The sequence below is a fragment of the Musca domestica genome, unplaced genomic scaffold (assembly GCF_030504385.1).
Source record: "Musca domestica strain aabys unplaced genomic scaffold, Musca_domestica.polishedcontigs.V.1.1 223, whole genome shotgun sequence".
NCBI lineage: Eukaryota > Metazoa > Arthropoda > Insecta > Diptera > Muscidae > Musca > Musca domestica.
This window is the reverse complement of record NW_026712265.1, coordinates 77,247-90,851: the sequence shown is the minus strand read 5'-3', so window position 1 is coordinate 90,851 and position 13,605 is coordinate 77,247. Positions and strand designations below refer to the sequence as shown.

Genomic DNA, 13,605 nt, shown 5'->3' with positions numbered 1-13,605 from the left:
TGTTCGAATTGGCCACCTTTGGCACGAATTATGGACTTCAAACGGGCAAAGAAACCGTTACACGCTGCCCGAATGTTGCTCTGCGGCCCACGGCGAAGCGCTTGCTTGAGGTGATCCACACTTTGGTATTTTTTAGTGCCAATCTTGCTTTCCAAAATACTCCAGACACAATAGTCCAACGGATTGGTATCTGGAGATTTTGGTGGCCATTGTGCGCTGGAAATGAATCTAGGAACCTCATTTTCTAACCATTATTGAGTGGCGCGTGCTGAGTGCCATGGTGCTGTGATGGTGAGTCCTGTTGGAATGTCCAAGGTCTGCGGCCAAATGTTTGAGTGCCCAAGGCTTTAATACATCCTCCAGAATATTTTCGCGATAATATTCGGCATTTATTTTGATGCCACGGTCGCCTAATATGAGCGGAGAGCGACCTTCGGCTGTTATGGTGGCCCACACCATCACCATGATCGGCGCTTTAGTTCTGGTGGCCAACCGAAGGTGCACATTTTCAGCTGACCTCTTTGGCAAATTCAGCAGTTCACCACATTCGGCCAAGCGAAGCAACTCTTTAGCTCTTTTGAGTCTATTTTTATACCCTACACCACAAGGGGGTCAGGGTATTATGTCTTTGTGCATTTGTTTGTACCAGGCAAAAGGAAACGGGATAGACACATAGTTCCTTTTGATGATCTGCATAGAATCACATTCTGAGTCGATTTATGCATGTCCGTCCGTCCGCCCGTCTGTCCATGTATTCTTGTGAACAAAGTACAGTTCGCATTTATTACCCGATCCAGATGAAATTTTGCACAAATCATTTGTTTGGCCCAAGGACGAACCCTATTGAAATTGGAGATAATCGGTAAACATTTAGATATAGCTCCCATATATATCTTCGTCGGATTTGCCTTTTATTGTGCACCAAACGTGTAATATCAGTCCGAATAGTATGGAATTTTGCACGTATGATCAGATTGGACCTGAAAATAAGTATGCCAAATTTGATCGAAATCGGTTCAGTTATAGCTATAGCTCCCATATATATATTTTTCATCCGATTTGTTATTTTTGTCCTCCGCAGCCGTAATATGCACTCTGTAACAACAATATTTCGTGGAATTTATCAAATACAGCTCAGAAATACATTTGCCCAAATGGGATGGAATTTGGCACATACGACCGAATTGCGTCTAGAAGCTAGTATTTCAAATTTGGTGAAGATCAGTTCAGATATAGCTATAGCTCCCATATATATTGTTCATCCGATTTGTTATATTTGTAACAACATCCAATTTAGTACCATTTAGTACTTTTCGTAAAAATATAGGACGCATTTCCAAACCGTATCTGAACCACAGACACCGACTGCGATTTTACAATTTTATTTCCATCCCTTCAAACAATACCAGCTAGAGTACTTTTCGTACAATTATAGTACACATTTCCATAACCACCGCCATATCACATTTCCAGGGGCCTCAATATAAAATTTGGGAATTCCAACCCTTCCCCTACACCCAATACCAAATTAGTACTATTCAGTACTTTTCGTACAGTTATACGAAACCACCTCCATATGCCCACGCTACACATGAACAGCGATCATAATACCAAATTTCAGATTAAAACCAATATCTGTTCGCCCAATATCAAATTGTACCCAATATAGTACTTTTTAGTACTTTTCGTACACTTGTGGTACAAATTTCCAAAACCACCTCTTTATCACAAACCTTCCACCGATAGGGACACCAACATAAAATTTCATAATTTCACCATCTTCAGTTCACCCTAAACCAAATTGTTCGAAATTTAGTACCATTTAGTACAATTTGCATACTTAGTACATATTTCCCCAACCACCTTCATACATCAAACTTACTTTCCTACCTTAATTCTCATACCAAATTTCAAAATTTTAGCTCTCTATCCGTTCACATAATACCAAATGGTACCATTTTCGAACTTTTCGTAACCTTAAAGTTAGAATTTTCAAAAACTCTTTTGTACATCTATTCTGCACTCCATAAGCGACTCTCATTTAAAATTTCAGAATTTTAGCTTATTCCGTTTGTTTCAAATTTTTAGTACATTTCAGTACCTTTTCGTACCCTTTTAGTACGAATTCTCAAAAACCCAGCACCAAGACTGAATCTCGTGCAAAATTTCAAGATTCTAGCTTCAGCCGTTTTGTCTGGTCGTTGATTTAAGACAGTCTGTTATTTCACTGCTTTTTTATATATCCAGATATCGGATAATTTTCAGGTGTGGGGAAATTCATTCCGAATATTTTTTTTTGATATAGGAAACGGCATCCATATACTTTACATTTATAAAAAATATGTCCCGATAATTTTTTCACCAAAAAAAACGGATAATTTTTTCCAAAAAAAAAAAAAAAAAAATATTCGGATAATTTTTCTATATTCGGATAACGTTTAAAAAGCAACTATATACGGATTCTCGTGGATGCTTTCGAAACCATTATTCGAATAACTATTTCTTTGCAAAACACTATCCGCTTAACATTGAAAACCTTATTGTTCGCAATATCTTTCTGCCATAGAATTGATTATTGAAGAGAAATAAAAACATGCTGTCAGACTGTTTGTTTCGCACCATTAACTGAAACGCCTCCGAGACACTCTGGCTAAACGCTGTGGAATTGGGTCATATAACCCACTTTTCAAATGATACCCCAACCAACAATCATTTCTAAGCTCTGGAAGAAACAAGCAAACGGCACAAAAAAAAAACTCATAATATGCACATGTGTAACAGGGTGGAATGTGGCAAATGTGGACTTTCATATAACAACCTCTTGGAACCAAAAACAATCTTTTTTCATAAAAAGAGTTAAGCCAACTTCTGCTATCAAGAGCCTAATGAACAGAAATATGACAAATTAACCCCCATTCTCCCTCTCTCTCTCTCTCGCTCTCCTAACTCTTTCTCTTAATAGCCATGTCCCAAATATGCCAAGCTGTTCTAATGTCGGGGCTAATCGACAAGAAATAAACCAACAAAACTTAAGCTAATGACGCGATTACGAAACGATTAGACAGTTAGCTGGGTGTCTGAGTAGATGGCCAGCCATCCAACCATCCAGTAGAAAGAAATTGACTTTGGCTTTGGCATTTCAACTGAAACTGATACCAAGTGACACGAACAGAAGTAGAAGCCAGCGTCTTCCTCCCCAAGACCGACACTGGCATTGACATTCAATAATCCCAACTAAATGTTCTTTCCGCTCTGGCTCTGGCATTTAGCGAAATTGTTATTGCGTTTCTCGTTAATTTTCTTATGCGAAATTAATTCGATTTGTTGTTAAGGAATCATTTCGTTTTGTGCCCAGCTATTCGTGCAATTAATAAGAGCCGCGCTGCTTTTTCAAATACTTGACAGTGGCTCTGTCAATTATTTTATTAGCCGTTTTGCTTGGATCGCTGGCGGTAATTATTTTCCCATTAATTAAGTTGATTTCGTTTTGAGGAAATGTGTAAGAATTATGAATCAGAAAATTACAAAAAAACAACAAAAAAGATTTTGTGAAAAGGTGTACTCCAAATGAATGACGATGAGGTAATTTTAGGGCTAATTAAATTTGAATAATTGTTGCAAAAAATATATATTCGAAAAAGATTTTCTATAGACCAGTATTTTTCTATAGAAAATTTTATCCGTATACATTTTTTTCTATAGAAAATCTTATGCGGATAACAATTTTCCATACAAACTGTTTCCGTGGATCATGCGGATAAATTTTTTCTGCGGAAAATTTTTCTATTGAAGATCTTATCCGGAAAAAAAATTTCTATCGAAATTTTCATCCGAATAAATTTTTTCTATAGAAATTTTCATCCTGATAAATTTTTTCTATAGAAATTTTTATCCGGATAAAATTTTTCTATAGAAATTTTCATTTGGATAAAATTTTTCTATAGAAATCCGGATACATTTTTTTCTATAGAAAATCTTATCCGGATAAATTTTTTTCTATAGAAAATCTTATCCGAATTTTTTTTTCTATAGAAAATCTTATCCGGATAAATTTTTTCTATAGAAAATCTTATCCGGATAAATTTTTTTCTATAGAAAATCTTATCCGGATAAATTTTTTTCTATAGAAAATCTTATCCGGTAAATTTTTTTCTATAGAAAATCTTATCCGGATAAATTTTTTTCTATAGAAAATCTTATCCGGATAAATTTTTTTCTATAGAAAATCTTATCCGGATAAATTTTTTTCTATAGAAAATCTTATCCGGATAAATTTTTTTCTATAGAAAATCTTATCCGGATAAATTTTTTTCTATAGAAAATCTTATCCGGATAATTTTTTTTCTATAGAAAATCTTATCCGGATAAATTTTTTTCTATAGAAAATCTTATCTGGATAATTTTTTTTCTATAGAAAATCTTATCCGGATAAATTTTTTTCTATAGAAAATCTTATCCGGATAAATTTTTTTCTATAGAAAATCTAATCCGGATAAATTTTTTTCTATAGAAAATCTAATCCGGATAAATTTTTTTCTATCGAAATTTTCATCCGAATAAATTTTTTCTATAGAAATTTTCATCCTGATAAATTTTTTCTATAGAAATTTTTATCCGGATAAAATTTTTCTATAGAAATTTTCATTTGGATAAAATTTTTCTATAGAAATCCGGATACATTTTTTTCTATAGAAAATCTTATCCGGATAAATTTTTTTCTATAGAAAATCTTATCCGAATTTTTTTTTTCTATAGAAAATCTTATCCGGATAAATTTTTTTCTATAGAAAATCTTATCCGGATAAATTTTTTCTATAGAAAATCTTATCCGGATAAATTTTTTTCTATAGAAAATCTTATCCGGATAAATTTTTTTCTATAGAAAATCTTATCCGGATAAATTTTTTTCTATAGAAAATCTTATCCGGATAAATTTTTTTCTATAGAAAATCTTATCCGGATAAATTTTTTTCTATAGAAAATCTTATCCGGATAAATTTTTTTCTATAGAAAATCTTATCCGGATAAATTTTTTTCTATAGAAAATCTTATCCGGATAAATTTTTTTCTATAGAAAATCTTATCCGGATAAATTTTTTTCTATAGAAAATCTTATCCGGATAATTTTTTTTCTATAGAAAATCTTATCCGGATAATTTTTTTTCTATAGAAAATCTTATCCGGATAAATTTTTTTCTATAGAAAATCTTATCCGGATAAATTTTTTTCTATAGAAAATCTTATCCGGATAAATGTTTTTCTATAGAAAATCTAATCCGGATAAATTTTTTTCTATAGAAAATCTTATCTGGATAAATTTTTTTCTATAGAAAATCTTATCCGGATAAATTTTTTTCTATAGAAAATCTTATCCGGATAAATTTTTTTCTATAGAAAATCTTATCCGGATAAATTTTTTTCTATAGAAAATCTTATCCGGATAAATTTTTTTCTATAGAAAATCTTATCCGGATAAATTTTTTTCTATAGAAAATCTTATCCGGATAAAATTCTTCTATAGAAATTCCTAACCGGATAAAATTTTTCTATAGAAAATCTTATCCGTATAAAATTTTTCTATCGAATTTCTCATACGGATAAAACTTTTCTATAGAAAATCTTATCCGGGTAAAATTTTTCTATAGAAAATCTTTTTCAATAATCTTATCCGGATAAAACTTTTCTATAGAAAATCTTATCTTAAAAATTTTTCTATAGAAAATCTTATCCGGATAAAATTTTTCTATAGAAAATATTATCCGGATAAATTTTTTTCTGTAGAAAATCTTATCCGGATAAAATTTTTAATAGAAAATCTTGTCCGGATAATTTTTTCTATAGAAAATCTTATCCTGATAACATTTTTCTATAGAAAATCTAAAACGGATAATTTTTTTTCTATAGAAAATCTTACCCGGATAAATTTTTTCTATAGAAAATCTTATCCGGATAAAATTTTTTCCATAGAAAATCTTATCCGGATAAAATTTTTTCCATAGAAAATCTTATCCGGATAAAATTTTTTCCATAGAAAATCTTATCCGAATAAAATTTTTTCCATAGAAAATCTTATCCGGATAAAATTTTTTCCATAGAAAATCTTATCCGGATAAAATTTTTTCCATAGAAAATCTTATCCGGATAAAATTTTTTCCATAGAAAATCTTATCCGGATAAAATTTTTCTATAGAAAATCTTATCCGGATAAAATTTTTTTATGGAAAATCTTATCCGGATAAAATTTTTCTATAGTAAATATTACATATCCGTTATCCGGATAAAATCTTTTAGACGAAACCATTACCTGAATAACCTTTTCTATGCGAATCCGTTATCCGGATAACATTTCCCATTCGAATCCATTATCCGGATAAAACTTTCTATACGAAACCATTATCCGGATAAAATTTTCTATACGCAAAGATTATCCGGATAAAATTTTCTATACGAAAACATTATCCGGATAACAGCTTCTATACGAAACCGTTATCCGGATAACATTTTCTTTTCGAAACCGTTATCCGGATAAAGTTTTCTACACGAAACCGTTATCCGGATAACATTTTCTTTTCGAAACCGTTATCCGGATAAAGTTTTCTACACGAAACCGTTATCCTGATAACATGTTCTGTACGATACCGTTATCCGGATAACATTTTCTATACGAAACCGTTATCCGGATAACATTTCCTATACGAACCCGTTATCCGAATAACATTTCCTAGCAAAAATCTAGCTGTTTCCAAATCCGGATAAACTTTTTCTAAAAAAAATCAATTTTTTAATATTTAAAACTCAACTAAATTTCGATTTTTTCCTTTAGATTAGAAAAAAAATATTCAGGGGGAAATTTTAGGCGCCAAATTTTGTCGATTAAAACAATTCCGAAAGTAGAAGAACTCTTCTTCCCTCAATAAAAACAATTTGGACAATATTTCCCCATATAACATTTCTATTTTTATCGCCGAAAATTCTTCGAAATTCTTTTCACTTGGACTTCCTTTCCCGCTTTAAGTCTTTAGCCCCTGTCATGTAACTGGGCCATTTTAATAACATTTCTTTGGTGCCACCTTTAGCTCACGTTTTTATTAACATTTTCCTTTAGCTTGTTTCCTTAACCTCATGCCGTGCCATTGTTTGTCTGTTCATTCTACCACTTGTAGTTGTAATCCGGCCCACCACCCTCACCTAGCCGCTCTGCCGCCTAGCGGTTTCGGCTTCGGCGGTATCTTCTGTTTTTTTTATTTTGTGGGCCATATCAAACATTGTGGCCCAAAGCTCCCACATAACACTTTTGTTGGACAAATTTATGTTGGTTGTTATTTTTGTTTTTTTTTGTTGGATGCCGGTTGGTGGCAATCAATTCATGTTGTAGTTGTTGTTCTTGTTGTTGTAGTTTTCTTCGTTTCTGGGTAAAAATCGTGACAGTGAAAAAAAAAAAAACAGAATTTCCACCAGAAAATGAATGGTCGTCGTCGTTGTCGCAAAGTAAGCCACAAAACCGACTACAGTTCGATTGATATGTTAAAGAGTTTGATTATGAATGGAAAATGACAACAGGAACAATAAAAAAACAAGAAAACTAAAACAATGCATTTTCCAGCGGGCGAATAGATTAGATTTCATCGATGAGAATAATGTCATTATGGAAAATATTGTAATAAAGAAATGTCAAATGGGGAGGTGGGGAAATGTCTTCCCGAGAGAAAGGAATGAAATATGAGATGTTTTGCGAGAGGGGTGAGGAGGATAAACAAACATTATATCGGGGTCACAACAATGTAAAGTAACTATGTCTGCTTTAAGAAATTATTAAAAGGATAAGTTTTTCAATTAGTAAACATTATCCGGATAAAATTTTATATACGTAAATATTATCCGGATAACATTTTCTATACGAAAACATTATCCGGATAACATTTTCTGTACAAAACATTATCCGGATAAAAATTTCTATACGATATCATTATCCTGATAATATTTTCTATACTTAACCCTTATCCGGATAGCATTTTCTATACGAAACCGCTATCCGGATAACATTTTCTATACGAAACCATTATCCGGATAAAATTTTCTATAGGAAACCGTTATCCGGATAAAGTTTTCTTTACGAAACCGTTATCCGGATAAAATTTTCTATACGAAGACATTATCCGGATAAAATTTTCTATACGATATCATTATCCGGATAACATTTTCTAGACGAAACCCTTATCCGGATAACATTTTCTAGACGAAACCGTTATCCGGATAACATTTTCTAGACGAAACCGTTATCCGGATAACATTTTCTAGACGAAACCGTTATCCGGATAACATTTTATAGACGAAACCGTTATCCGGATAACATTTTATAGACGAAACCGTTATCCGGATAACATTTTCTATACGAAACCGTTATCCGGATAATATTTTTTCTACGAAATCGTTATCCGGATAATATATTTTCACGAAAACATTATCCGGATAACAAATTCTATACGAAACCATTATCCGGATAAAGTTTTCTTTACGAAACCGTTATCCGGATAAAATTTTCTGTACGAAACCCTTATCCGGATAGCATTTTCGATACGAAACCCTTATCTGGATAATATTTCCGATAGAAACCCTTATCCGGATAATATTTTCTATACGAAACCATTTTCCGGATAACATTTTCTATACGAAAACATTATACGGATAAAATTTGCTATTCGAAAACATAACATATAACAAAGTTTTCTAAACGAAAACATTATCAAGATAAAATTTTCTATACGAAAACATTATCCGGATAACATTTTCTATACGAAACCGTTATCCGGATAACATTTTCTATACGAAACTGTTATCCGGATAACATTTTCTATACGAAACCGTTATCCGGATAATATTTTCTATACGAAACCATTATCCGGATAACTTTTTCTATACGAAACCGTTATCGGGATAACATTTTCGGTACGAAACCGTTATCCGGATAACAATTTCTACGCGAAGCCAATATCCGGATAAAAGTTTTTATATGGAGCCATTATCCAGATAATATTTTCTATATATGAAACCCTTATCTGGATGACATTTCTATACGAAATCATTATTCGGATAACATTTTCTATTCGAAAATATTATTCGGATAAAATTTTGTATTCGAAAACATTATTCGGATAAAATTTTATATACAAAAACATTATCCGGATAAAATTTTATATACGAAAACATTATCTGGATAAAGTTTTCTATACGAATACATTATCCAGATAATAATTTTTATTCGAAACCGTTCTCCGGACAACATTTTCCATTATCCGGATATCATTTCTATACGAAAGCGTTATCTGGATAATATTTTCTTAACGAAACCGTTATCCGGATAACATTTTTCCTTCGAAACCATTATCCGGATAACATTTCGTATATGAAGCTATTATCCGCACGGATAAAATTTTTTCTAAAAAAAAAACATTATGCGGATCAATTTTTTTCTAGAAACCCGTTATCCATATAATACTTTCTATACGAAGACATTATATCGGTATCGGAACGATTGTTATCCGCATTCATTTTTGTTACTTATTCCCAATCCTTTTCTAATTCCCCACTTTTCCTTCTTTGCAGCCCAATTTGATCTCTCTCCAATATCAAAAAACCCAGACTGTGGATTCTCAACATTCAGTGAAGTAAAAATTCCTCTTCTGTGTCTGGCCCCGGGTCGACTATGGTGATCACCGAAACATGGCCAAATCGAAAATTGCTCTCTATGCTGCCGGTGTAACTTGTGTGGGTTTCATTTGCTTTGCCTTGGCCTCGGCCGCCATTGGTATACCCATTTGGGGTTATTACGATTCACCCTCCGGTGGCTATGATTTTGATCATGGCTATTTTGGACCGTTTAAGGTCTGCAAACAATTGGCCTACAATCGGGAGAAGTGTGGCAATGATGTATCGAAATTTAGACTGTCATGTAAGTGTAACCTGCTTCAATTCAGAATTTCAAAATTATTTCAAAATTCTTCTTCTTCTGCTTTTAGCGGCCATTTTCATAAGCGGCATCATGGCCATATTGAGTTCCAGCGCTTTGGGCCTCTTCTGTGTGTTGTCTGTTATACAGATTGCCATGATATCGTCGCGTGAAAAGGTTGTTATGTCATATACCTCGCTGGTAATGACAAAGTTAATATTGGCTTTAACGGCTGGTAAGTGGATTTGGAGATTTGCTTTCAATATTTATTTTGATTTTGTTTTTTTTTTTTTTTGATAGGTATACTGGCATTGGTAGCCACTGTTATGTTTGCTGTACAAATCGATGAGTCGGAGAAGTATGGTTTCCGTGTTTCCAGAGGGATATCATTTTATTTACAGGTGAGTGGTAGATATTGAAAAAAGAGACCTTCCTTGGGGACACTCTTCAAAAAAGAAAACGTTATTCGGATAATGGGTTCGAATAGAAAATGTTATCCGGATAATGGTTTCGAATAGAAACTGTTATCTGGATAACGGTTTCAGATAGAAAATGTTATCCGGATGATGTTTTCGTATAGAAAATATTATCCGGATAACGGTTTCAGGTTGAAAATGTTATCCGAATAACGGTTTCGTATAGAAAACGTTATCCGGATAATGTTTTCCTATAGAAAATGTTACCCGTATAACGGTTTCGTATAGAAAATATTATCCGGATAACGGTTTCATATAGAAAATGTTATCCGGATAACGTTTTCGTATAGAAAATGTTATCCGGATAACGGTTTTGTGTAGAAAATGTTATCCGGATAATGTTTTCGAATAGAAAATGTTATCCGGATAACGGTTTCGCATAGAAAATTTTATCCGGATAATAGTTTCCAATAGAAAATATTATCCGGATAACGGTTTCGCAAAGAAAAAATTATCCGGATAATTTTTTCGTATAGAAAATTTTATCCGGATAATGTTTAGTTATAGAAAATATTATTCGGATAATGTGTACGTATAGAAAATGTTATCCGGATAACGGCTTCGTATAGAAAATCTTATCCGGATAACGGTTTCCTATAGAAAATGTTATCCGAATAACGGGTTTGCATAGAAAATGTTATCCGGATAACTGTTTTGGATGGAAATGTTAACCGGATAATGGTTTCGTATGGGAAATATTATCCGGATAACGGTTTCCTGTAGAAAATATTATCCGAATGGCGGTTCCGTATAGAAAATTTCATCCGGATAACGATATGTTATAGAAATGTTATCCGAATTTTCTTCCCTTGAACTGAAAATAATCAAGTTTTTCCCCGTTCTTCCAGATTGTTGTTATTGTCTTAAGCATAGGCCTGTTTGTATTGGCCCTATACGATGTCTTATATTCTAAACGTCCCGGTGGTGATCCAACAATGATGATTGATGCCGCCTCACCCTCATCGGCGACAACGATAAATAATCCAGGCTTTAAGGAGCCCAAAACTAAGAACGGTAGGATCACAACAAAACGAAATTTTATTAAAAAGTTAATTCAAAATTTGTTACCCTTCCAGGAATTTCCGTTACCGATGCCTCGGGCAAACCGTATGCTGGCATACGTAATGGTTCCGGCAGTGTGGCCTCAATGAGCACCATGGTCACCAGTGTGTCGAATGGCTCCACAGTGGAGTCGGTGACCAGATCTCCCCTGCGTTCAAGTCTCAAAAAGCCGCGGCCACGACCCGATCCCACATTGGGTATACAGAATCCAGGCTATTCGGGTTCAGGTAATTCGCCGCCAATGCGTCGCAATGGCAGTGTAAAGAAAGTGCGTATACAGACCCACAGTACGGAGGTTTAGTCGCCACTGGGGGAGGAGGCTTATTTATAATAAATAATAAGAAATTGCGGATTTATTTAATTTTATCTTTTTTTGTTTCTAATTTTTTTTTAAAGACTGTGTACAGAGAAGTATGATAACAACAAAAATACTAAGTTTAAACATTTTTTTGTTAGCTAAATTTAAGTAAATAGAAATATTGAAATAAAAAAAACGTGGGTGTTATGCCCGGGACCCTTAAATAGTTTACTTTTTTATATAATTTTTTTTTTTTGAAATAATAAAAAGAAAATATTTACTTAAATATAAATATTGTTATTTATCTAAAATAAAAATTATAAATATATATTTAAATATATTAAAATTTATATACGTATGCATTGTCTTCCAAGATCGAAATTTATCACAACAAGAAAATATTCAAAATTATGGTAATTAGAAATTTATTATTGCAAAATAAAAATGGAAAAAAATGAAATGAAGAAATGTCATGTCATATTCAGAGCACAAAATTAATTATAAATTTTAAATTATTTTATTTTAATTTTTTTTTTTAAATAAACATCACGACTTATTGCTGGAAAATCCGTCCCAAGAAAATGGCAAAAGTATTTAAGAAAATAAAAAAATTAAAAAAATAAGGACATTTAACTTAGATGCATCGGGAGTAAAATGTGTTTCAAGATCAAATTTAATTTCGAAATTTATTACAGAAGTTAAATCAATATTCCTTAAAAATTTCCCATGATTTTTGATTGGAAAATACATTTTTGAAGATTCACTATAAGGGCTGGAGAGTCTCACTTCAAGTGTATATTTTTCATTTGTAAAGATACCTGAATCTCAAATCTTGTTCTGTGAAAATGTGAAATAAAAATAAATATAAAAAATATTTTTCATTTCAGTTTTTCGTAGAATAAGAATTCATGCCCTGATTATTTTCTCATCTGTAGTGGGATTCTCTAACTCATTTATTGAGTTACCTAAAAAAAAACAAATAAATGTTGACAACATTGGTATCTATCGGTAGGTCTTAGCGACGATTTTCATTTCGCCCAGGGTAAAAAAAAATACCAGTAGACGCATCAATGCTTGGGAACATTGATATGTCAAAAAATTTTAAATGTTTTTTTTTTTTTTTTCAAATATAAGTAGATTTTTTTGCGTTTTTTTGTACGACGTCATTCGGAGGTTATTATAATTTGCGTTTTTCAACATTTTTTACAAAAAAAAAAATGTAAAATTTTCTTTCAAGATTTTTAATTCCAAAATTGGTTTGACACTTCATTGTCCCAGCAGCTGTGCAGCTACCATGATTTCACCGCTAGCTTATCGAAAATGTTCGTTAATTACCGAAATTATAAGCATTTGAATTTTAGCGATTTTTTTCGGTAACTCAAAAAATTATTTACAGAATTCCACTACTGAACTGGGTACTGAGCCTGATGTCATTTATTTCAAAAGAAAATCGATATTTTCTAATTTTACATTACGAACGACCAATCTCAAAATATTAAAAAAAACAACTTGCTTCATGCATAGAATATGAAAATAAGAAAAAAATAAAAACAAACGAATAAAATAAAATAAATAACATTTATAAATAAAAAAAATCATTACATGGCAATATAATTTTAATTATTTTTTCTAATTAGTTATTATATTTTTTTTTTTAATTATAAAAAATTTTTATTTTATGTAAAAAAAATAAATAAAAATTAACGTTTTTAAGCATGCACAAATTATAAAAAAATACAAAAGATCTTATTTATTTTTCCTAGGATAATTAAAATAGATTTTTATAAAAAATAAAATATAATATTTCTTATAAGTCTATGTCT

The 13,605-nt window shown here is 32.0% G+C and overlaps 1 protein-coding gene across 1 annotated transcript in view; it reads left to right on the top strand.

The window, feature by feature from the left end:
- Window positions 1-12,766, top strand: part of LOC101900818 (uncharacterized) — an 81,360-nt gene extending 68,594 nt beyond the window's left edge. The window contains exons 2-6 of the mRNA XM_059123121.1: window positions 9,604-9,949; window positions 10,017-10,181; window positions 10,247-10,347; window positions 11,271-11,436; window positions 11,499-12,766. Coding sequence (XP_058979104.1) covers window positions 9,721-9,949; window positions 10,017-10,181; window positions 10,247-10,347; window positions 11,271-11,436; window positions 11,499-11,785 — 948 coding nt within the window. The 5' untranslated portion in view covers window positions 9,604-9,720 and the 3' untranslated portion in view covers window positions 11,786-12,766. The remainder of the gene's footprint in view (window positions 1-9,603; window positions 9,950-10,016; window positions 10,182-10,246; window positions 10,348-11,270; window positions 11,437-11,498) is intronic.
- Window positions 12,767-13,605: the final 839 nt, after the last annotated feature.